We start from the raw sequence: 22,694 nt of genomic DNA, 5'->3' as shown, positions 1-22,694 counted from the left end.
ATTCTACTTTTTTATTGCACAGTGAATGTTGTTATCTCTCTCTCACAGCTCTGCAGGCCTCGCTTCACCAGTCAAGCAATAAGTGACAGTTGCAGTGTTTGGGTGGGGCTGCTGATAATGTTCCAGTTTCAGTTTGAATTGGGCTTTAATAAGCTTATCGGCCCCAGCTGTCTGTGGTCAGAGGAACTGCCATAAAATACTATAAACACTCCCTCTGTATTTTATTGTTTAACATGCCATGCCATGGCAGGGTGCATAGCAAAGCAGTTTCATGCAGTGTTGAGAATTGTTTGGTACTAAATTCTTTAGTAAGACACCTTCAGTTTGCAGAGGAAAAGAATAAAGCCACAAACAGGGACATTCACAACAACAAACAACATCCTGGTGACGTCTTAGAGTCTTTTCAATAGAATAGAATAGAATAGAAGAGCTAAAGATGTTTTGTTGTTTGTCCTGATGGTGGCGCTAAAGGAAGGGTCAAGGAGGGGTTCTAACCACAGCTGAGTTAGAATGTGGTCAGATTATTTTGTATTTATATGGGACCTTTCATTAAAGTTAGTGCAGATTGGACCAACTAATAAAACTGAAAATATTACCAGCAATAAAACAGTCGGTGATTAACACTTACAGGCTCTGAGGTAAAATATAAGATTCAATATGGTAAAGTAAAGATGTGAGGTTTAAAAAAAAGCCTTGTTAGCCAACTAACTAGTCACCAGTTCTTGGGTTTAGTTTAGCTAATTGATCCTCTGTTAGGCCCCACCCCTTTGTGGTGGTCTGTTAGAGCAAGCACGGAGCCCACACTGGAAATAACTGCACTCCCTGAAGAAATATCATCAACTTTTTTTGAAAAAAGAAAAAAGTGATTTCAGAGAGAAACAGGCAGATGGGTCTACAGTGTAGGCCTATGTTTGAAGGATATGCCCAAGGTGTCAAACTGACTCAGCGGCAAAAACACTAGCTGCCAGAGCTCCTCCACCAAGGATGGGCGGGGGAGCTCTGGGATAGGCCAAACAGTGTTCATCTGCACACACTGCAGTGACACACAACTGGATGATTACTGGCAAAGTTTCCCTGCTTCCCTTCACTGGTTTCTGTAGAATAGGGTAGGTCTTTATTCACTGTTACCACCAATAAAGCAAAAGTAGCATGTGTAATGTTACATTCCACAGGCTAATGTTATACCCTCAGTAGCTAGCTAGCTAGCCAGCTAATGCTACACTTTTTCAGGGTTTTGGAATGGGGGACTTTTGACCTCTGCAGGTAACAAATCAGCCTGAAAATAAAGAATATCTTGCATGTAGTCTGTGGAGCACCACCGTGGTGTTGTTGTTGGGCCTTGTCAGAGCTGGCCAATGCTACGCTCTGATTGGTCAGCCTACTTTCCATGGCCGGGACTTAGTGAAGGGTCAATTAAGTTTGAAAAAAGCTATCAAGTTAGGTCTAATCAACAAAACCCAGCTGTCTACAGGGTGGATTAGTGACTAGGCTGACAGCTTTCTCCCCTTTAATGGAGCAAGGTTAGCAGTTCCTCCCTGCTTCCAGTCTTTGTGCTAAGCTAGGCTAAACATGTTCTGATACCCATCTACTCAATTGCCTCTGGGGAAGAAAGAGGACGTTGTCTCTCCAGTCTCCTCAGTAGGCTGTCCATCATAGTCATACTGTAGGTGCGGTGTAAAGTGTGTGTGTGTGTGTGTGTGTGTGTGTGTCTTTAAGCAGCTCAAACAGTAGAGCGTCTCAGTGTTTGTTCAGTCTGTCAATGAGTAAACCTGTAGCAGGAACAACTCCTCACATACAGTGAACCTGAAGTCACAGCTGTCTGCACCATGGACACAGGTAGGCTTTATACACTATTTTTTCTACTCATTCAGAGCTAGATCATTTACAAGTCAACATGGATATGTTTCCTTATATTTCTGTTCGATCTAAACTGACATCTTTAACAGTCAGAGGCTCAGTATAGTTGCCCCAACCCCAGCTGTCTGTAGCTATGAAAGCATTCCAATGTCAAAATGTTAAACGTGAAAAACTTGTCTTAGAATTATTTTATGAGATTTTTTTTTTGTCAGACAACTGTTTTTTATTTTGAATATCAGAAATGCCACAGACATTAGGAATAACTAAAAGCACAGATAAGTCATTATAAACAAATGAGACTATAGTCCAAGGCACAACTTTGATGCATATGGCAATTATCAAACAATAATATAACTGTAACATATATCATAATACAACATATAAACAGATATATTTGATATATATTTGATATACTGTAGGCCTATGTAGAAAACAGCTATTTCACATGTCAATTATAAGACATAACACAAGAACACAAACAACATGAAAAGCATTTTACATGAATTCACATTATGGCACATGTGATTTTGAGACTTTTAATATGTGATAAAATGTGCATGAGCCTATATTGATGATATCAATATCATATCAGTCTCTATTAATACAGCAACATGTAATTCACAGCATTTCACAAAAGCTGTTTGCAAGTAAACCCCCAGAGTTTTGACAGAGACACTTCAAAACATTTTCAAGCCTCTCCGTTTTCTGAAAAGCCATTAAAGTTATTAATTTAGAGCTGGCATCATTCTGAACACACTAACATGGCATGCTAATATGCTATTCTGGCATATACATGTAATATTTAGCATGGTAGCATGTTAGCAATGCTTGCACACTTTAAAGGGGAAAGTATCACCTAAATTATGAATACCAGTACATTATCAGTACAGTACAGTATCTTTCCTCTCTTGCAAGGAGCACCTGTAACATAAATAATTTCCCCTCGGGGATCAATAAAGTATTTCTGATTCTGATTCTGATTCTGATTATCTCCATGGCCTGGGAAAGTTCAATCAGTTAGTGAACATGAGATACTATCTTTCAAAGCAAAAAAACCAGAGCAGTAAGTCTCCAACTTGTGATGTCATCAAGTATAAAGTCTGGCGCTGCTCCATAGACAATGAATAGGGATTTTATGGACCTACAGAATTTTTTCTTTTGTACCCAAATGAGCTTTAGTGCCAATATACTCAGTACATTCATCTGGGTGCTCTCAGAACCTGTTTAGACATGGTGTTAACATGTGTCTTGGGTAATCTGATTACAAATCAACCCGGTCTCACACAGAAATTGTCGAAAACCGGTGCTTGGTCAGACTCCAGCAAAAAAGCCGTCCTTTCATGTTAGCATGATACGCAGCTGGTTGCTGTTATTGTTTAATGGCACCCAGCAGCATCAGGAGGAAACACCGTGGGACAACAACGGAAGTTAAGGTAGTGGCAGTCCAACTAGGGATGTGTGGTGGATGGGGTTAACAACCACCAACTTTCACCTGGGAGGCCAGTGTTCTAAACTCAACCACGTGTGTGTGTGTGTGTTGTTGAAGGAAAAAAATGTCAATTCACAGTGTTTATTTTGAAAGAGACTGTATGTAAACTGTACATTTCCTGTGAAAACAGAGGTGTATATGAAAACAGACAATGCATGTATCAGGCTGACCTTAACACGGCGTCCCAGGGTGTGAGAATGTGTTGCACAATTAGACAGTCTAAACTACCATTGTGATTCCATCACTCAAACCCCTTGCCAAGGTGGTCTGGGACACATTTGACCACATATCTTTCGTATTATAAACAGTAATGTGTCCTAATGCATCCCTGACAAGGACGTTATTGGTACAGGACATGGTTGTTGTTTTGGTGACAATGCTCTATAACTTACCACTTTTATGTCGAATTGGACAGAGTGTTGCATGAACATCCCTCGTTTTGCCCCGTGGAATAGACATGTTGAATTCTGCTGACTTCAGCTGTACAGCTGTACTGACACAACCACTAATGTGACTAGCAAGCATGCTACAGAGCAGCTAGCAAAAGTGTGGACATAATAAATGTGTATGGGGCAGTACCAAATTGGAACACAGGTGGTCATCTGGAGACACAGAATAGACACAGGTGTGAACAGCAATGTATCTCGGCTGTCCAGTTGTGTTTAGATCACTGAAACACGTTGATACCAGATCTAACCAGGCTCTCAGTGTCATTTAGATCAATGGTTCCCAACTGGTCCAGCCACGGGGTCCAGATTTCTCCTTAGTCATTAGTTCAAGGTCCACACAGTTTAACATATTCAGCATCATACTTGCATTTGGCCATGTCATCAAAACTAGTTTGCTGTCTCTGTTAAGTAGCTGTCTGTTATTCACTCACTCTGCAACAGGAAACGGCACTTCTAATTAAAAGCTCTGTGCAGGATATTCAGTGCACTTCAAACTTGAAACAGGCACGAGTCACTTGCGGTCCATACAGAATGGACCTGTAACCCACCAGTCGGGAACCACTGATTTAGATCATCCTTCCCACTTAATTGTATGGAGCAGCTCCAGACTTAGTGCTTGATGACATCACAAATCTGAGTTTTAGCACTCTCGTTCTTGGATTAGGGAGAGACGTGATAATTTTTACTAATATTTTTGGACTATCTTAGACCACGGGAGTAAAATGTGTGAATATTGACAACAAGCATAGTTCCTCTTCAACATTTTAGACCTTGGCAATAGTAGACTGACAAAACAATCTAAATGCAAGGTCCTACGAGCTTTTATATATATATATATGTATATATATATATATAAATATATATATGATATTTAGAAGGCTCCTGAAATGAACATCTGCAAATGTAAATATGCATTTTATCTCAAATATAAACAAATTTAGTTCATATCTATAAATACATTATATTGTATTATTTATTTATGTTTGTTTTGAAACCTTTCCAAGCTAATTGATGGTGGTTTTATTTTGTTACTTTGGGACAGAGTCAGGCTAGTTGTTTCCCCCTGTTCACAGCCATTATGCCAAGCTGACCAGCTGCTGGCTGAAGCTGCATATCTAATGGATGTATATGGGAGTGGTAGCCTATTTCTCAAAATGCCAGACTTATTTCTTTAGATAGCACTTCTATAAATGAACAGGCCTATGATTCCTTTGAACCGTAGGAATCTCTCACAGTATAACACACCTTCTGATGCTCTTGTGTTTGTTTGACAGGAGTCAGTCCGGGTCATTAAAGCACTGCTGATTCACGTCTTGCTGAGCTGAACTGAGAGAGAGCAAGGTAAACATCTACAACACTACTCCATGTTGTTTCTTAAACAAAACTGACATCACATGTCATGTGTGTCCTCGTCTTTGAAATATGTCACAACATTGTCTGTTCTGTTTATGGCATTAGAAAGTAAATATGATCTCATGTTTAGTTGGTTGTGTTTACAAACCAAAACATTCTTCTGCCATTAACATTCTCAGTTTTCTGTGTTTTTTGGCATCTGGGAAAAAGTGGTGAACTTTGTATTTTGGAATTAAGTTTGGCTGTAAGAAAAACATGAGCCTTTTCTTTCAAGAGAATTATTTGTTGCTGAAGAAAGGTGATAGCTTACAGAGGGAGAATGCAGCCTGTGACCTTTGACCTTCCACATGTCATTAGTCATGATTATATGATGGGGTTAGGTCTCCATAAAACACTAAAATGCAAATGTAGTTTTTAACACTGTGTCACTGTTGTGCTGTTTTGCTCCGTTGTTTTGTGTTGTAAATAAGACTTGAGCATTAAAAGCTGTTTACTGTTTAAACAGTCCTCCTCCTCCTCCTCCTCCTCCTCCTCCTCCCCATTGCCTAAAAGCTCTTCAGTTTGATGCATGTTGACAGAGGCTGAAAGCAAACAGCCTGCAGCACATTTTCATGTATTGTCCAATGTTTGTGTACAGCTGTCATCAGGACTTTTTTGTTACATTTTGTTAAGTTACTTTTTAAATGTCTACTTTAAAATGCTGATATTAAAATAAATAATGTCACACTCCAGGGCTCCAATGTACACTTATTTATTACACAGAGCAGTTGTGCTCAAAACATCACCACCTTGGTGTAATAAATAAGTGGACGAGTGATTTATTTATTCTGATGTCTGCTAACTTTTGGTTCAGCACCTGTCTTTGTTGGTCTGGATGTGCGTGCATGCTCCTGCTTTGAAATGCTGCCACTGATAATGTCTATCGATTTTGTTTCAGTACTGTTGTTACAGTATTAAAAACACTGTTTATCAACTTGACAGTTAGTTTTCATTTGTAATCACATTTATATTTGCTGCCCAGGTGGTTGGAAAAGTTTTTCCGGCTATTTGCAGAGTGACTCAACAGCAGAAAGATGCTACATATTTTCTACAACATATTGTCATCAGTTTGTTTAACTGTCCCATGGTCACAGGGGTCAGAGACAAATGAAGTACACTTCTGTTTTGACAGGAAGTGTACAGTTTACATAGACTCTTTCAAAATAAATGCACTACGTCAGTACAACACTGTAAATTGACATTTTTTTCCTTTAATAACAACATGGTTATGGTCGACTAACGTACACGCGTGGTTGGGTTTAGAAAAAAACAACAGGGTTTGGCTTTACAATCACACGGGAAGCGAACACTGACTTCCCAGGTAACACTCCTCCCTTCTGCCCTACTCAGACTTTCGCCCCCTTAAATTACATTGTTGCCCTACTGTGACCGACAGCATATCATGTAGATGTGGAAGGATGGCTTTTTCATTGGTGTCTGAAGCCAGAGGTCACAGCCCAAGCACCAGTATATGACAACTTCAGAGTGAGACCGACTTGACAAATGTTGTTTTGGGGTCCTGAAACAGCGGAGTCTGTTTTTTTTCTTCAGAGGACAGGCTGAAAATATGACCATTATTACCATTAAAAATTATTACAACAGTTCAATGTTCCATATATAATTTGCAAAGCAAAACACAGCAGGAACTATGTTCATAGTTACAGAGAAAGGACACACAACCATAAAAACCTGTACAGTAGCCTATTTATGCTAATAGGTTTGTGAGGCTACTTTGAGCTAAATGCTAAAATCAGCTTGCTAACACGCTGATGTTTAGCAGGTATGTTTACTATGGTCATCACCTAAGTTTAGCCTGTTAGCATGCTAACATTTGCTAATGAGATGTAAAAAACATAACAAAGTACAGCTGAGGCTGATGGGAATGTCATTAGTTCTGCAGGTATATGGTCATAAAACAAAATATTGGAGATATTAAAATGTTGGCCTGGTGATGGTGCAAGATGAAAAGTCAAAGGACCACCAAAGTTATTACAATTCATCCTGAGGGGAACATGAATCACATTTCATCACAGTCCAGTAGTTGTTGAGGTATTTCAGCAGACTGACTGACTGACACTGGCAGTTACAAGCTATTCCTTTGTTCATGTCCAGTGTCTGTTAAGGAATATTCTAAACCCTGTCGCTATCTTGGGACTCTGATGATGATGTTTCTTGGTCCACCACTTTGGTCCGGACTGAAATGAAAATCCAGATTGAGACACAGGATGGTTTAACAAAATATTTTATACAGCTGGATAAAGTGATGACCCATCCCTTGGTGTACTTGTAGTTGATGAGGTGGGTGCTTTAGGTCAGTGGGTAGGTTACAGAGGAGAAAGTGGGTATACTCTCCTTCCAGTGGCTTTTTGGCTAATAGGTGGGTGTGAATGGCCAGAAACAGAAGTGGGAATACCCTGTATACCTGTGTATACCCTCGACTACGCCACTTACTCACTCTATGGGCAAAAAGTGCAGAATAACACCACACTGGAGATTTTTTTTTCCTATGTGCAGTGTTTTGTTCTTCAGACCCTGCTCCTTGCCTAGCACCTAAAGGGCAGCTGTTTCTGCTGAGTCAAAGACCCATTAGATGATTTCCAAAAAATTAAAGTGCTTTCATTAATGTGTAACTGAAGGAGCACAGTGGATGACTGACCATGCTCATTTGAAATAACATGTATACGATAACAGAACAGTTTATCAATGCCATTTTCTGTGCCTGGCTAACTTGAAGATGTTTACAAAGTTAACGTGATATTCCAACATGATGTCACTATGAATATTTGCAATTTAACATGAGCTAATTTTATATCAATTGTGTCTGAGGACATCAGTCAGACTCTTAAAAAGAAAAAAGAAAATCCTTATGTCTGTCTTCTGTAATTTCAGGGGTCTGGACATTGCTAAGTGGTCTTGTAGGTGCATTTTCTTATGTTTTTTGTTTCTTCTTTCAATATAATGTTCATTTTGAACTGTAAAAAGTGGAAGGGTCCAAGGCTGCCTTTTTAAAAAAACATAGGGGACATGTCCCTGTGTTCAACCATAGATTACACTCCTGACCTCAACACAAAGATTCCAAACAAATTAGTTACCCAAAAAATGTGAACCTTTCCTCATAATTATTGTAATATGTACAGTTCTTGGGTGTGTTGATTTGAATAAGGTCTGGGTTGTTTGTTCACGGTTGAGGAATTCTGCCACACCATCTGTAAATTTGGCTAGCTCACATTCCTGTCATACACTCAGAGGTAGCACAGAGGTCAACCATCACTTGACTCACTTCCTGTTCTCTCAGCACACCTTAAAACCTCTCTCCCTCTCTTCTTTCATTTCTGTCTCTCTCAGTGATAATGGCAGCGATTGGAGCAGAGGTCGCTGGGTCGTGGTTCCTGTCGTCAGGAGTGGCTGGTTTCTTCATCCTTCTCGTGCTCCTCTCCATCTTCCTTACAGCACTCTGCAGCGACTGCAACAAGTCAGTTGGCCCTGTACTGTATTTCTGTTTCTGTTAACAAATCACACATTCAGAGTCAAACCAACAATACAGAGTCTGTCATAGATCTTCTCCCTCTGTGCCATAGAGCTCCATTGTTGATACCACCTCAAAGTCTAACATAAAAATATCAACTATTTCTCTCCAGAGTTACTTACAGCACCATTAATTTAAGGAAGGTTACAGTCTCCTAAAATGTCAAATGTTTTCAGAAATATATTTTAGTGACTGTTCACTGTAAAATGAGTGAGTTTGTGACCCCGTCGCCATGTTGGATACAGGGAGTACCTAGCACCACCCACAAGTCAGAACAGCTTTCTCATTTTACAGCTAAAAGTCACTAAAATGTGTTCCCAAGGTGAGAGATAGGCAACGCGGTAACCAAATCTTGATACATGTTTGATCAGCACTGCCTAGTTTGACAGTTTAAGTACAGTGCACAGAGTGAATGACATGACTGACAGCTGCATTAGAGACTCCTCAACTCTGACTGGTTGTTGCTGCCACACCATGGTCTTCTTCTTTCAGAACATAGTGACAGTTTTAGCAAATGCACACACAGCTGAACACATGAATACAGTTATTTTCATAAAAGTCACCAACTGGAGCTTTAAGTCACATGCTTCATGTATGTCATCATTTATTAACTATCTATTTTTGCTTTTATCCACACAACAGTTGTTACACATAGTGGTTGTTGATGAACACAATAAATCTGAATTTATATTAGAATAATTTGTCACTGTTTAATCTGCAACTCTCTTTAACCCCACTACTATAACCCACAAACTGTGTGTGTGTGTGTGTGTGTGTGTGTGTGTGTGTGTGTGTCTCAGTTAACTTAATAAGGAAGACATCCCACAGAGTTTCAGACCACTGACAAAACAAAGCAGTAACCTGTTTCAGATGTCATCAATCCAGATTTTTGTAGTTTTGAAGCGCACTGTGATCCAGCCGTTAACATTACCACTGGGAATATTGAAACAAGCGCTGCCGCTCCAGTGTTATATGTTACATCACGTGTTTAAACGTTGGGAGCAGGGGAGCAGCCTTGCGCTCTGACACTGACATCACAGTGTTAGAGTGCAAGGCTGTGGCTATTTCCTGAAAACAGTATGTGCTGGTGCAAAGCCAGTGAAGCCACAGTAAAAAAGGTATTATATGTTTGTCCATATTGCACTAGTTTCTAGTGTCTTGTACCTGCTGTGTGATGGTTCAAACTACAGCTAGGACTCAGATTTTATAAGCTTATATTACGTTAGATGCAAAATGTGAATATGCAACTGTGTTTGAACAAACAACAAGAGTTTGTTCAGATGGGGGAGGATCATCAGATATTCCAAAGGTTCATTTGATTTGACATTTGCACATGGTAAATGGATCTGCACTTGTATAGTGCCTTTCTGGTCTCCCGACCACTCAAAGGGCTTTTTACACCATGAGTCACATTCACCCATTCACACACATTCATACACTGGTGGCCAAGGGTACCGTACAAGGTGCCACCTGCTACTCAGTTTTTTTTAACACACTCACACACCAATGGAAGCATCATCGGGAGCAATTTGGGGCTCAGTATCTTGCTCAAGGATACTTCGACATGCAGACTGGAGGAGCTGGGGATTGAATCTTCCGATTAGTGGACAACCCCATTTAACTTTATTGTTATTGCAGAGTACAAGTACTGACATGCAGTTAAACATTTACCAATAGTGCAAACAGCTTCATGTGCAGAGTTTAGAGATTATACAGACTAAACAGCAGGGGGTGTGATATAAATATGGTGTGTAAACTATTGGTCAATTAGCCTGTACAGTAAGGGGTATGTTAAACTGGAACTTGTCTTGTTCAGTTGCTGTTGTGTTGTTGGGCTCATGTATATACAACCAAGGGTCTTGACAAACTGTTAAATGGTATTATCTAATTATTTACAATGTTGTCAAGACATTATAAAAGTGTAATTAAGTTTAATGCTGTGGTGTGAAATAAAATTAGAATAAAATTGACAATAAGGGCCCATCCAAGATGTTTCCTCTGGTTACAGGACTGTGTGTAGTTGTTTAGGTTTTATAAATAATGTTGACCTGATTTGTCTCTTTTTGTTTTGTAGACGTTCTTTTGAGCTGCGAGAGTCTGAGGCCGACAAAAATCCTTCAACTCTTATCAGAGTGGTAAGACACCTCTGACTTTTGAACTTTCCTGAGTTTTTCATTTGTTCATTTTAACAGTATCCTATATTATCTGAGAGTAAAGAATACACCTTTAATGTTGTGTTGATTGACAGGTTAAGCTGGAAGAGGCCATGGTGGCGAGAGAGAATCCGATGATCAATGAGATACAAAATGATGAAAAAGGTGAGTTAACTTCTGAACAGTGAACCTATTTCACCTATAATTTCTGTCTCTTAATCATCTTTCCCTTGTGTGTGTGTGTGTGTGTGTGTGTGTGTCTGTATGTGTTTTCAGATTTTAATCCTGGTCAAGAAAACACAGTCTCCTTCACTCCTTGGAGGAGCCACCTGGGGGCGCCACAGAACCACCAAGGTCAGTCTGGCTGATCAGTAAACGATAAAACACACAGAGGACATGCATGGGCGGATTATGAGACAGTGGGCCCCTGGGCACATATATGCAGTGGGCCCCAACACCTCTCCTACATGAAACAAGACACACAGATTCTGTGCTGAGTTTCCCTCTTGTTGATGTTGTTGTGTCTCTTTGTAGTTGCTTTGTGTCTCTTTGAGGTCTTTTTGTGTCTCCTTTTAGTTGTGTTGTGTCTCTTTATAGTCGTTTTGTGTCTCTGTTATCGTTTTGTGTCTCTTTGGGTCATCCTGTGTGTCCTTGTAGTTGTTTTGTGTCTCTTTGCTGTCATTTTGTGGTTGTTTCACTCATTTTGTAGTTATTTTGTGTCTTTGCAGTTCCTTTGCATCCCTCTGTGGTCATTTTGGGACTTTCTGGTTAGTATGTGTTAATTTGAGTGTTAGGCCTGTTCAGTAATCTATCCATGCCGACATCAAATACCTCAGTGTCTTTTAGAGAGTTTTTACCATGTCCATTCTGTCTCTTCTGTGTCCACCGTGTTTAAACCTCTGTGTTTTAAAGAATATGAAATTACTTAAAACTTATAAATGCAAAGTTGTTGTTGTTTTTTAATGTCCTTTGCTTATTTTTTACCAGTACACAGCTTTAATGTATGATGCAGGTCTCCTTTCTTTTTTCCCTTTGCTTTGTTATTATTCTTGTATGTATGTATGTCTGATCGGTTTCTTTCTTTCTGCCTCTGTTACGCATTATTTCTTCCCTGGAGATAAATAAAATGCCAGTTTCAACTCAGTTTTTGCTCCATTAACTGCTGAAATTTTTGCTTGTTTGTTTGCTCTGTGGCTGTGGATGCGTGTGTGTGTCCTCAGATGCTCAGACCAATGGCAGTGCAGCAGTGATAAAGACAGAAAGTGTTTCTGACACTGCAGGAGGTACTTTGCTATTTGTTTTTGATCCCTTTGATCAGTAAAAAGATAGCTTAACATTTTGGTTTTATTATTCTTGACTGACAGCACTAAAGAATATAGGAATCTTTGTTACTACATCTCCCATGATGCTCAATTCCCACTGCTTTCTGTGTGTGTGTGTGTGTGTGTGTGTGTGGGTGTATTCAGAGTCAAATCCTGAAGAGGAAACCTCTGTCACGTTCACTCCGTGGAGGAGCCACCTGAGGGAGCCACCTAACCAGGGTCTGGATCTCTGTTTTTGTGACATAACAACTAGAACAAGAACGAGTACATGAATTTATTAGTTAATCAACAGAAAAATAATTTTCGAGCAAAAATACCAAAGATTTTCTGGTTCCAGCTTCTCTAATGTGACATTTTGCTGCTTTTCTACCTCTTCTCTTATGTGACAATTGTTTTGTTTTTGTTTTTCACTCAGGGAAATAATAAAGGGATCTTTCACTATTTTCTGACACTATATGGGCCAAATGATTTATCAGTATTGGTATAATACATGAAAAGTTAATTGGAAGTTGCAGAAAGTTTGGGGGCTGTAAGGTAAAACTAGAGAGGCTGACTGAGAGTCAACATTGAAAAAGAGATGAAATAAAAGACAGGAGGGGAAGACAGTCAGGAGAGATGAGTAGGACAAACAGACAGAAATGAAGAGAGAAATACAAATTAATTTTAAAGGAATAATAATTAGTAAAACGTTTCACTATTACAGATCATATCTACCACACCATTGGTGAAGGGCGGAGCAGCAGCGGAGGTGATGCTGACCAGTCATCATTACCAACCAATCAGGAGCAAGAGGAGGAGCACAGCGCTCCCTCTGCAGTGGCGGGGGATTTGATCGACAGGAAATCAGTGTATGCACAAGTTAGCAAAAAGGCGACACCGACCGCACCCCCTGTTTATACACATGAGGAGGTGCAGGTGGAGGAGGAGGAGGAGTCTTTACCTCCACTGCCTGATAGGAAGTCTCTGGAGGGATGATGTGTGAAGTGTGAAAGGACAAAGACTGAAAGACGGCAGCTAAAGGACAAAAAATGAAAGACTAGGAACAAATGATAAAGGATGAAATCTAAGTGAACGAGGACGAGAAATAGAGGTAGGATACAAAAAGATAAAAGACAACAAAGGATGAAGAAAGAAGGATAATGGTGTGTTTCCACAAAACACAATGGAAATTTTTGCCTTGTGTTGCTCGTGGGAATACAGGCACTGTAGTGCCACTGGTGAATATTTGCCCTGAAGAGCTGTGCTAACAGCTGTGCTAACCTAACTGGGGAAGGCAGCTACCAGCTAAAGTAAAGTAAAACTGATGGCTGGAATAAAGTCATGTCAATACGGTAAACACGGAAGCCCCGCAATCTGAAGCACCAAGAACCAAAACGACAACACTCTATTATTTTTTCATCTTGTCCAGAGCAGCACATTACTACTTAACTCCTCCCATGTTACCTGTCACAATAGACCAACTAAAATTACTCAGAGCATTCTGCTAAGAAGCAGCTCAACAAAAACAGTGGCATGCAAAAGTTTGGGCACCCCTGGTCAAAATTTTGTTTACTGTGAGTAGTTAAGTCAGGAGAAGACGAACTGATTTCCAAAAGGCATGAAGTTGAAGATGACACATTTCTTCAGTATTTTAATGATGTTTAGGTCAGGGGACTGTGAGGGCCATGGCAAAACCTTCAGCTTGCTCCTCTTGAGGTAGTCCATTGTGGATTAGAGGTGTGTTTAGGATCATTGTCCTGTTGTTAAAGCCATCCTCTCTTCATCTTCAGCTTTTATACAGATGGTGTGATGTTTGCTTTCAGAGTTTGCTGTATTATAATTGACTCCTTTCTTCCCTCTACCTGTGAAATGTTCCCTGTGCCACTGGCTGCAACACAAGTCCAAAGCCTGATAGATCCACCTCCGTGTTTAACAGTTAGACAGGTGTTCTTTACATGAAATTCTGCACCCTTTTTTCTCCAAACATACCTTTGCTCAAAAAGGTCCAAAAAGGTCTATTTAACTTCATCAGTCCACATGACGTGTTTCTAAAAAATTATCAGGCTTGTTTAGATGTTCCTTTGCAAACTTCCAATGCTGAATTTTGTGGTGAGGACACAGGAAAGGTTTTCTTCTGATGACTCTTCCATGAAGGTCGGATTTGTACAGGTGTATCTGCACAGTAGAACAGTGCACCACCACTCCAGAGTCTGCTAAATCTTCCTTCAGGTCTTTTGCAGTCAAATGGGGGTTTTGATTTGATATGAGCAGCTCTCTCTGAAAGTCTTCTTGGTCTTCCAGACCTCAACTTGACCTCCACAGTTCCTGTTAACTGCCATTTGTTAATTACGTTATGAACTGAGGAGACAGCTACCTGAAAACACCTTGCTATCTTCTTATAGCCTTCTCCTGTTTTATGGGCATCAGTTATTTTAGTTTCCAGAGTGCTAGACAGCTGTTTAGAGGAGCTCATGGCTGCTGATTGTTGGGACAAGGTTTCAGGAGTCAGAGTATTATAAAGCCATGAAATCTGCATCATCTGTTCTTTCCTAATGATGTTTGTAAAGAAGAAAGAGCCCTAACAAGCTGATTAAGGTCTGAGACCCTGGTAAGTTTCCTGAGAGCTCAAATGTGCCCAACCTTTTGCATGGTGCTCCTTTTCTTTTTTTGCTCTAAAATTGTACAAAACAAAAATAATACACCAATCTTGCTTAGAATGTTGAAATACTTGTTTCATCTTTAACTTCATGTCTTTTGGAGATCAGTTCATCTGCTACATAATTAACTGTAATAATTAACACCTTAAATTAATTTTTGACAAAGGGTGCCCAAACGTTTGCATGCAACTGTAGCTTAACAGGTATCAGATGCATATTTTCACAGCTTACAATATAGTCCTATGGCTTCACTCACTTTTTTCTGAGCCCTCTCCTTTTTTGTTCTGTCTCCGTACTGATGTTGAGTCGAAGAGCTTTGGGTGTCACACAGAGGGCAACAATAAGTTATTCCACCATTTCTAATTCTCAGTGAAATCAGGAGGATCTCAGCCAGATCTCAACACTGATAGGCTTTTGCAACACAGCGTCATGTGAATTTCTTGTACAAGTTGAAAATTTTTAACTCATTTCATGTCATTAACATGCAGTACAAAATGTTTGCTTTGCCAACGGTGTGAACGCACCGACAAACAATCAAACTTAAAATAAAGGACAAAACACAGAAACATATAACTTACATTTGTGCTTCTAAAAATGCTATCCAAGTTAATTATTAAACATAACGGGATGAGCTTATCCAGTGATTTGGCATTAGTGACATTAGTTGGAACTTACTGAAGATTTAGAACAAATCAATCAAAGAAATAAAAAGAAAAACAACACATGTTATTACATGTTCTTACGTTGTATGTGTGGAAAGGACTTTTTTCAGGCTTTACACGTCTTGACTTTGCTTTTTGTGTTGAGATTTGATTTTAATGTGGCATGGTAAATTATTGTAATGACCCCTGACTGCTGAAAGTGCAGATATGATGTATATTTTTCTATAATAAAGCTATGCAGTTTAAAAAGAGAGAGCAATCTTGCAGTATTACTGGACATTATTTCATCATTTCATGTGAGAGTGTATCACCAGGTTTCTGATCAGTGGAAGCAAGTTTGGAATAAAGTTACAACATTTAGAAATCTATGATGAGTCAGTCAGTGAATTCAGATGATGTTGCTGTGTCATGAGTCGATGACGTCCAAATGTAACCAACAGTGCCCTCTGTGTGTGTGTGTGTGTGTGTGTGTGTGTGTACGTGCGCTGGAAAACTTGTCAACAGGCACGTTCACCGCTTCACTCAGCTGACTCAGAGAGCTGAGCATTCACTGAATGTGCACGTTCTAGCAGATGACAGCGGGTAAGACACACAGCTTTTAGTAAGAAAGGTATCTCCAGTTTAGGGTGGAAGTCAGCCAAGGTCTGCCACACCTCCACCTCATGTTGAAACAGGAATGAGACAAACATAAACCGTTGACACAAAGATATCAACATGTTGTCTAAAGCAGTTGCCACCAACCTTCTTGGAGCAAAGATCACTTTTCATGTCAAAATATGAGCCAAGATCAACAGTTCAGAAAGAAAAAAGACGATCCCACAAGGACACGATACTGTCTGTATATTTAACATTTGGACACCTCTGTGGGCTCCTTTAAACAAAACTATCATGACTGTTTTTATATTGTGTGAAAGCTAAAGCACAGCATGAAGTGAAAGACACTCATCTCTTCCCAAAAAACAGGGAAAGAAGACACACCTTTACAAGTGGAACAAAGAAATCTGAAATATAAACTATAAAAAAGCAGCAGATCTCAGGCAACAGTGTCAAACCATGAGCATGAGCAATCAAATTGATCACAATCTGTGTTGCTGTTGCTGCTTTTTCAGCCTGTTCTCATTCCACACTCATCAAATACCACTGCTTTGTCAGTGACTTCGACGTCAGACACCGAAGCCAAAACCCGCCTTTCACAGTGGTATGATATGCCGCCAGGTGGGGTGAGTTAGTAACATGGACGCACCTTTCACAGTGTTATAATATGCTGCTGGTTGGCCGGACAGCCCCTGTCATGTCAGTGATGGGCGGCGTCAGTTAATTATCAAGCCGGACTGTGAAATGGACGCCACCTGTCACAGTACTATGATTTGTCGCTGAGCGGCTTCAGTTTGAAGCGCTGCTGGTAACGACATAATATAAGGAGCTGGAAAGTCCTTTTAGGGCGGCTGGGAGAGGTAGTGGGTGGTTCCAGCAAACCTTGGACTTTCACCTGGGAGCCTGCTGTTTGCTTGCGGTGTGAATGTGGAGCCAAATCATGATGTTTTTTTTCTAAACCTCACCTTTTGTTGCACAAGGAAATAAACGTAAATACAAGCTGTTTTATCAACGTTGCAGGTTTATTTTGAAAATACTGTATCTAATGAGCAGAAACTGTACAATCCTTTGAGAAAGGACGTGTATTTTGAAAAGTCACAACGCATATAACAGGCGTAAATTGACATGCTGCCCCAGAATGTCAACAACAAACAGGAGCAGGAGGATATCCAGCACGTCATGTAAACATGAACGGCTCTGACCAAGTGGTTATTTGTGACGAGTTTGATAAGAACAGGTTGGCTTTTCTATTCCTTCATGAAAAACTGATCCACTGCAACCTTAGCTACCATCGCTAACTTACATGACGAAAACAAAGCATCATTTGAAGTTGCTTCAAGATTAAAGCCTTGATTTGATTTGCCTCTGCAAAGTCGTTGTGTAAACAAGTGCAACAGGGAATGATCACTTTGGCTTGAGCTAACAGCTAAACCAATAATAAATCCATCTGCTGATCATGAAATCTGTCCATGATCTCATAACTGATCCTGATAAAAGCCATATCACACAACTGATTTATGCTAATGCATACATGTAACCATGGAATCAGAATCAGCCAAGTATGTGTGTACATACAAGAAATTTGACTCCGGTAGACTTGCTCTCAGTGTACCAGAATTGACATAAGTACTCAAATTTAGGCAAGAAGTGGAATATACAGAATATACACTATATACAAAATATACAACTATACATTATAAAGCTATTAAAACTGCCATCATTGTATTCAGCTATGTGTACTTGTTCATGAAGTCTATTAAAAAGTGTGTGACAGTGATCCCACAGTATTAAGCCCCAAATCATTACTGTACAAGACGCCTTCTTTTCATCGTGCCTCTGTGTTGGTTATTATTCATAACATGTTATTGATTTGCGGTCTAATAATAGCCTACTAATAATGCTTAAAATTATTATTACTAGTCCATACCCATTGAGTGCACAGTTGCCCACGTACAGTTTCACATGGTGTGTGTTTGGGATACAGGTCATAGGAAATTGCAGATTAAATAGTCAACTGAACCCATGAAGAAGAGCAATGTATTCAGACAGAGTTTTCGTGGATTTGATAGTGCGATTGCTTTATTGAAAGTACAGTAGAACCATTGTCAATAGTGGGATAGTTAGTGGACTTAAACTGTACATTAGTAGTTGAGGTAGCACGTTGAAAGGCAGATATTTAAAGTGTTTATATGTTGTATTGACTTAAAAGTGGGGCGCACTGGTAGTTCACATGGGAAAGGTGCGGCTAGCCCTTGTTGCAGCAGCATACCATACCATGACTTAGTCATACCAAAAATTATAAGAAAAAAAACCAAACATTCAGCCACAGGGGGAGCCACAGCGATCGGTCACATTTTAGCTATTTTTAAGCATTTTTCTGTTGTTATAGCGCCACCTGGTTGCCAGTTAGAGTTAAATTTCTCCAGTCACCTTGAGGCGTCCTGTTCTACATATCTACCAAGTTTAGTAAAAATCAATATGGCGGTTCGGCCTAGATAAGAAATTAGCTCTCTAGCGCCCCCATTTTGTTTGACGGGGTCAATAATGGAGGGGTCCCCTCAGATTATGTGTGGTCATATGCCTACAAAGTTGCGTGGTGATCGGTGAAACCCTTGAGATGTTATACACCTTTATGTGATGAGCCGCGCCCTCCACAATATTCATTGCCTTATAGAAGCTCAGTTTTAGTAAGTTTTCCAACTTTTGCCAAGAGGGAACTTTAGATATTGGTCCCTAGATTATGTTCACCGAGTTTCATGCAGATCGGTCAAACTTCCTAGGAAGAGATCGATTTGAAGTGTTTTTCAAAAAATTAAAAATGGCGGAAAATCTGTATCACTGGAAGTTAAGGGTTCTTGAGGCACATGTGTTCCTCGTGAGGAGAGGCATCTCTGTGCAAAGTTTCATGTCTCTACGACATACGGGGCATGAGATATGCCCATTCAAAGTGTGTGATTTCAATCGGTTGCTATAGCGCCCCCCTTTGGCCAATTGATGTAATATTGCTTCATTCGCATTCTCCCATGGCCCTCTACCACTGTGCCAAATTTCACATGGATTGACTAAGTCAGTGAGGAGAAAACGTGGAACAGACACACAGACACAGACACACCCACAGACACACCCGCAGACAGGGTGTTCTTCATTATATAGTAAGATTATTTGTCTATGAGCTCTTTGTGAAACCAAAGAACATAAATATAAACACTCTGGAAGCGTTAAAGTGCTGCTGCAGAAACTTCTGTCAGTCACCAGACTCTGATTTCACCAGGTGGGCCCTGATGATGCAGGATGACAATCACCAAAACTGTCCAATCGACACGTTACCTGTCAGTCGGTAGAACTTCATGTTTACTTGTCTTGGTTTGTCTTTGCAAAAAAGTCAGTGTGAACAGGAACCAAACCAAAACTAAAATGCAACAGTGTATCATTTTGTTGGTTGGACAAGGTTGGTGGGTGTAGGTGTCAGTTTGGGCTCTGGATCACTGTGATGCCATTCCTCACTATTTGGACTACAAACCAAACAATCGACTAATTAATGCATAATATAATCTGCAGATTCATTGTAAAATCCTGCTTTTGCATTAATGCATGAGTCATAATAATCTAATGATAACATATATAATATGTAACAGTCACAGGGGACATTTTTATACATTAGTACTTTTCATAAATGTATTGATTATAAAGCTACTAGTTCTTGGTTATAAACTACTGTTGCCACCCCACAGTATGCTGTTGCAGAGTATTTTTACAGTGTGGTGTGATCCAGCAGAGACTCAGCTTGTGACCTAATCAGTGAGTCCACACAGAGTTCAGTGGCGCAGACAGTCAGACCTGTTGAGGTGATGTCATGATCAGCTGATAACAGGGCTGAGCACTGAAATGCATCATGGGTGATGTGATCACTGAGTTAATGAGGCTAAAACACAAAGACATGGAGACACACAATCTGTGTCTCACTTCCAGACTACACACTATGTCTGGGTCTTTTCCAGTGTAGTGACAGAATTCTCAAAACACTCATTATGTATGTTTAAATATGTTGATGGATGCCTTTGTAAAATGCATTATCTAGTACAGTGAATATATTTTGGGTGCTGGTGAAACAACTCCAAACACAAAACCAGAGTGTAAATATAAAAACATTTGTTTTTCTCTTTTTGAAGTTCAACTGGCAGCAACTGTCCAAAGTCACTGTTTGCCTGAAAAGCACATGTATTGCATCATTTCCTGCTACAGTGCAACTGATCTCTTGTATAATAACTGTAAAAACTGTGACACTTATTGGGTAGTTAAAACTGTGTACTATGAGTATGAAGTGTTGAAGTGAGCATTTCCATCTGAGTATTTGAATACTGTATGGAAGCAGCTGCATTTAATAAAATTCATATGACGTCTAATTTAATGTATTAGAATAAACATGTCTCTGTCTCAGGTGTTTTGTTGTTTGCTGACAAGGAGTTCATGAACAAACATGTCATATTCAACTAAATAAAATATGATGCAATAACAGCAGTGAAATCTCTTATCAGCTGTTCTGTGGTTAGCACAGCAAGAGAGTTCCAGGTTTGAACCTGCTGGCCGGTGTGTGAAGTTTGCATGTTCTCCTTGTGTCAGTCCACAGCTCAAAGACATGCAGGTTAGGTCATCTGTAACTCTAAATAACCCCTGGGTGTGAATGTGAGCGTGAATGGTTGTCTGTCTCTATGGGTCAGCCCTGCGATAGTCTGGTGACCTGTCCAAGGTGTACCCCACCCCTCAGCCAGTGTCTGCTGGGATAGGCTCCAGCCAAATTCTGCCAAAAAGAACATTACATTTCTCAGAGCCTTTGAAATGGACCACACTCAGACATGATGGACTTTAAACTATTACTTTTCTTTACTTGTAAACTTTATGGACAGAAAATTTAAATATAACCATTGCTGGAATGTAAGTAAAAAAAATGAGGCACTTTACTCTGATAACTTTAATTACTATTTACTTATTTAATTACCAATTACTATTATTTACTCTAACTGGTCCCAGTATAAACCAGAGAGTGTCTCCATATGGACAAACAGCAGTTAATCCTGTCACAGCTGCTCAGTGTGTAGATTCACACTCAGCCTCATTATTCACTAATCAGGATTAAATAACAGCATCAGCTGGATGATAAACTGCAGCAGCACTTCTGATAACAACTTTGTCTGAGGTCCTGCTGTCTCCATAAAATATATTCTTATATTTCTGCATCATAACAAGAAAACTTACTATGGCAGCAAACCAAGAAAAGCTTCTCTGTACCCTCTTCTAATGGGAAAATGAAAAAGTGAACGTGCTCATGAGAAAAGATTTCCTGTTTTACAGTAAAGCTCTCTCTCACACAGCTCATCTTTGGTCCCTTTTCACCAGTAGGATCTGGTGAATGTGTGTGTAGTTGGTACTCCATCAATAACAGTAGTGGTAGTAGCACAGTGAGTGGAGGGCAGTAATACAGTGCTATTACACTGACTAAAAACAACAACAACTGAAAACATAGCCCCAAGCGGAGACTCCAAGGTTCAAGCCAGCATGGACCATTAAAACTTGAAAGCTGGGTAGGAATAAGAACTTTGACAGTTTACGACATTTGCATTAGCCTAAAGATAACCAAAAGGTTTAATGACGATCGGATAGATACTTATTCATTTACATCCAAATCTCTACCAGGCCACACTCTTCTTTGGAACTGGTAGCGCCCCCTATTAAGTGATTTCAAAAATAATTTTATGCACTTGGTTCGACATTACTATTTAACATATCATGCAACTTTTGTAATGACTGGACAATTTCTGATTTATAATTTGATTTGTGTTTCCTGAAATTGTGGTGCCCCCTAGAGGTCAATTTGAATGAAACTTTCTGGGTGTGTTGCTCGTACTTATTTGGAGATTTCTTACAAGTTTTGTAATCATTGGCTGAACTTATGGATTTAGGTCTACTTATATGCTGAACCGCACCCCCTCTAAAGTTCATTGGTCAGTATCTCCAAAACACAAAAAGCTTTCAACAAGCTTTTGAAATCTTTCTATAAGGCTTTGTCCAGTGGTGATCCACATAAAATTTGGTACAAATCGGAGCTAAGCTTTGGAGGAGATCTCAAAAATGTGTTTTTCAAAAATTTTAAAATGGTGGAAAATCTCTCCAGAAGACCTTAATGCTTCTTGTGGCTTTTTGTAGAGCACATTGAGCTGCACTTGTGTGTCAAATTTCAAGGCAATCGGAGTTACGGTGTGAGGGGCCTTCTGGATATAGCATAATTGGGCCTTTATTATAGCTCTCCCATTTGGGCCTTTATTATAGCGCTCCCGTTTGGGCCTTTATTATAGCGCTCCCGTTTGGGCCTTTATTATATCCCATTTGGCCACTTGGGGTCATATTTATTTCTATTCTTTATTTTTATTAAGTTTAGTTTATTAAGTTTAGTTCCCCCTGAGGGGAAATTCAATGTTTTCACTCTTGCTTGTCAATTACACACAGATCCGAAAGACACACACGCACAAACTGGACCTATACATGCACAAAGTGGAGAGATGGTTCGGTGCCTTGCTCAAGGGCACCTCGGCAGTGCCCAGGAGGTGAACTGGTACCTC

The 22,694-nt window shown here is 39.8% G+C and overlaps 1 protein-coding gene across 2 annotated transcripts; it reads left to right on the top strand.

Annotated features, from left to right (window-relative positions):
* Window positions 1-926: 926 nt before the first annotated feature.
* On the top strand, window positions 927-15,852 carry LOC117271422 (uncharacterized). 2 transcript variants are annotated; one of them, XM_078161995.1, is made up of 11 exons: window positions 927-1,106; window positions 1,720-1,836; window positions 5,070-5,136; window positions 8,533-8,659; window positions 10,788-10,848; window positions 10,962-11,031; window positions 11,143-11,220; window positions 11,595-11,633; window positions 12,087-12,149; window positions 12,333-12,407; window positions 12,892-15,852. In XM_078161995.1, the coding sequence occupies exons 4-11, from the start codon at window positions 8,538-8,540 to the stop codon at window positions 13,161-13,163; spliced, it is 780 nt and encodes a 259-aa protein (XP_078018121.1). In that variant the 5' UTR covers window positions 927-1,106; window positions 1,720-1,836; window positions 5,070-5,136; window positions 8,533-8,537; the 3' UTR covers window positions 13,164-15,852. The 2 variants fall into 2 exon arrangements, with proteins under 2 accessions (XP_078018121.1, XP_033505491.1); XM_033649600.2 differs by lacking the exons at window positions 927-1,106; window positions 11,595-11,633 and having other exon boundaries at window positions 1,371-1,836.
* Window positions 15,853-22,694: the final 6,842 nt, after the last annotated feature.

Source organism: Epinephelus lanceolatus, chromosome 2 (genome assembly GCF_041903045.1).
Source record: "Epinephelus lanceolatus isolate andai-2023 chromosome 2, ASM4190304v1, whole genome shotgun sequence".
Lineage (NCBI taxonomy): Eukaryota > Metazoa > Chordata > Actinopteri > Perciformes > Serranidae > Epinephelus > Epinephelus lanceolatus.
Note: the sequence above shows the minus strand (reverse complement) of the source record. Positions and strands in the feature narration are given on the sequence as shown.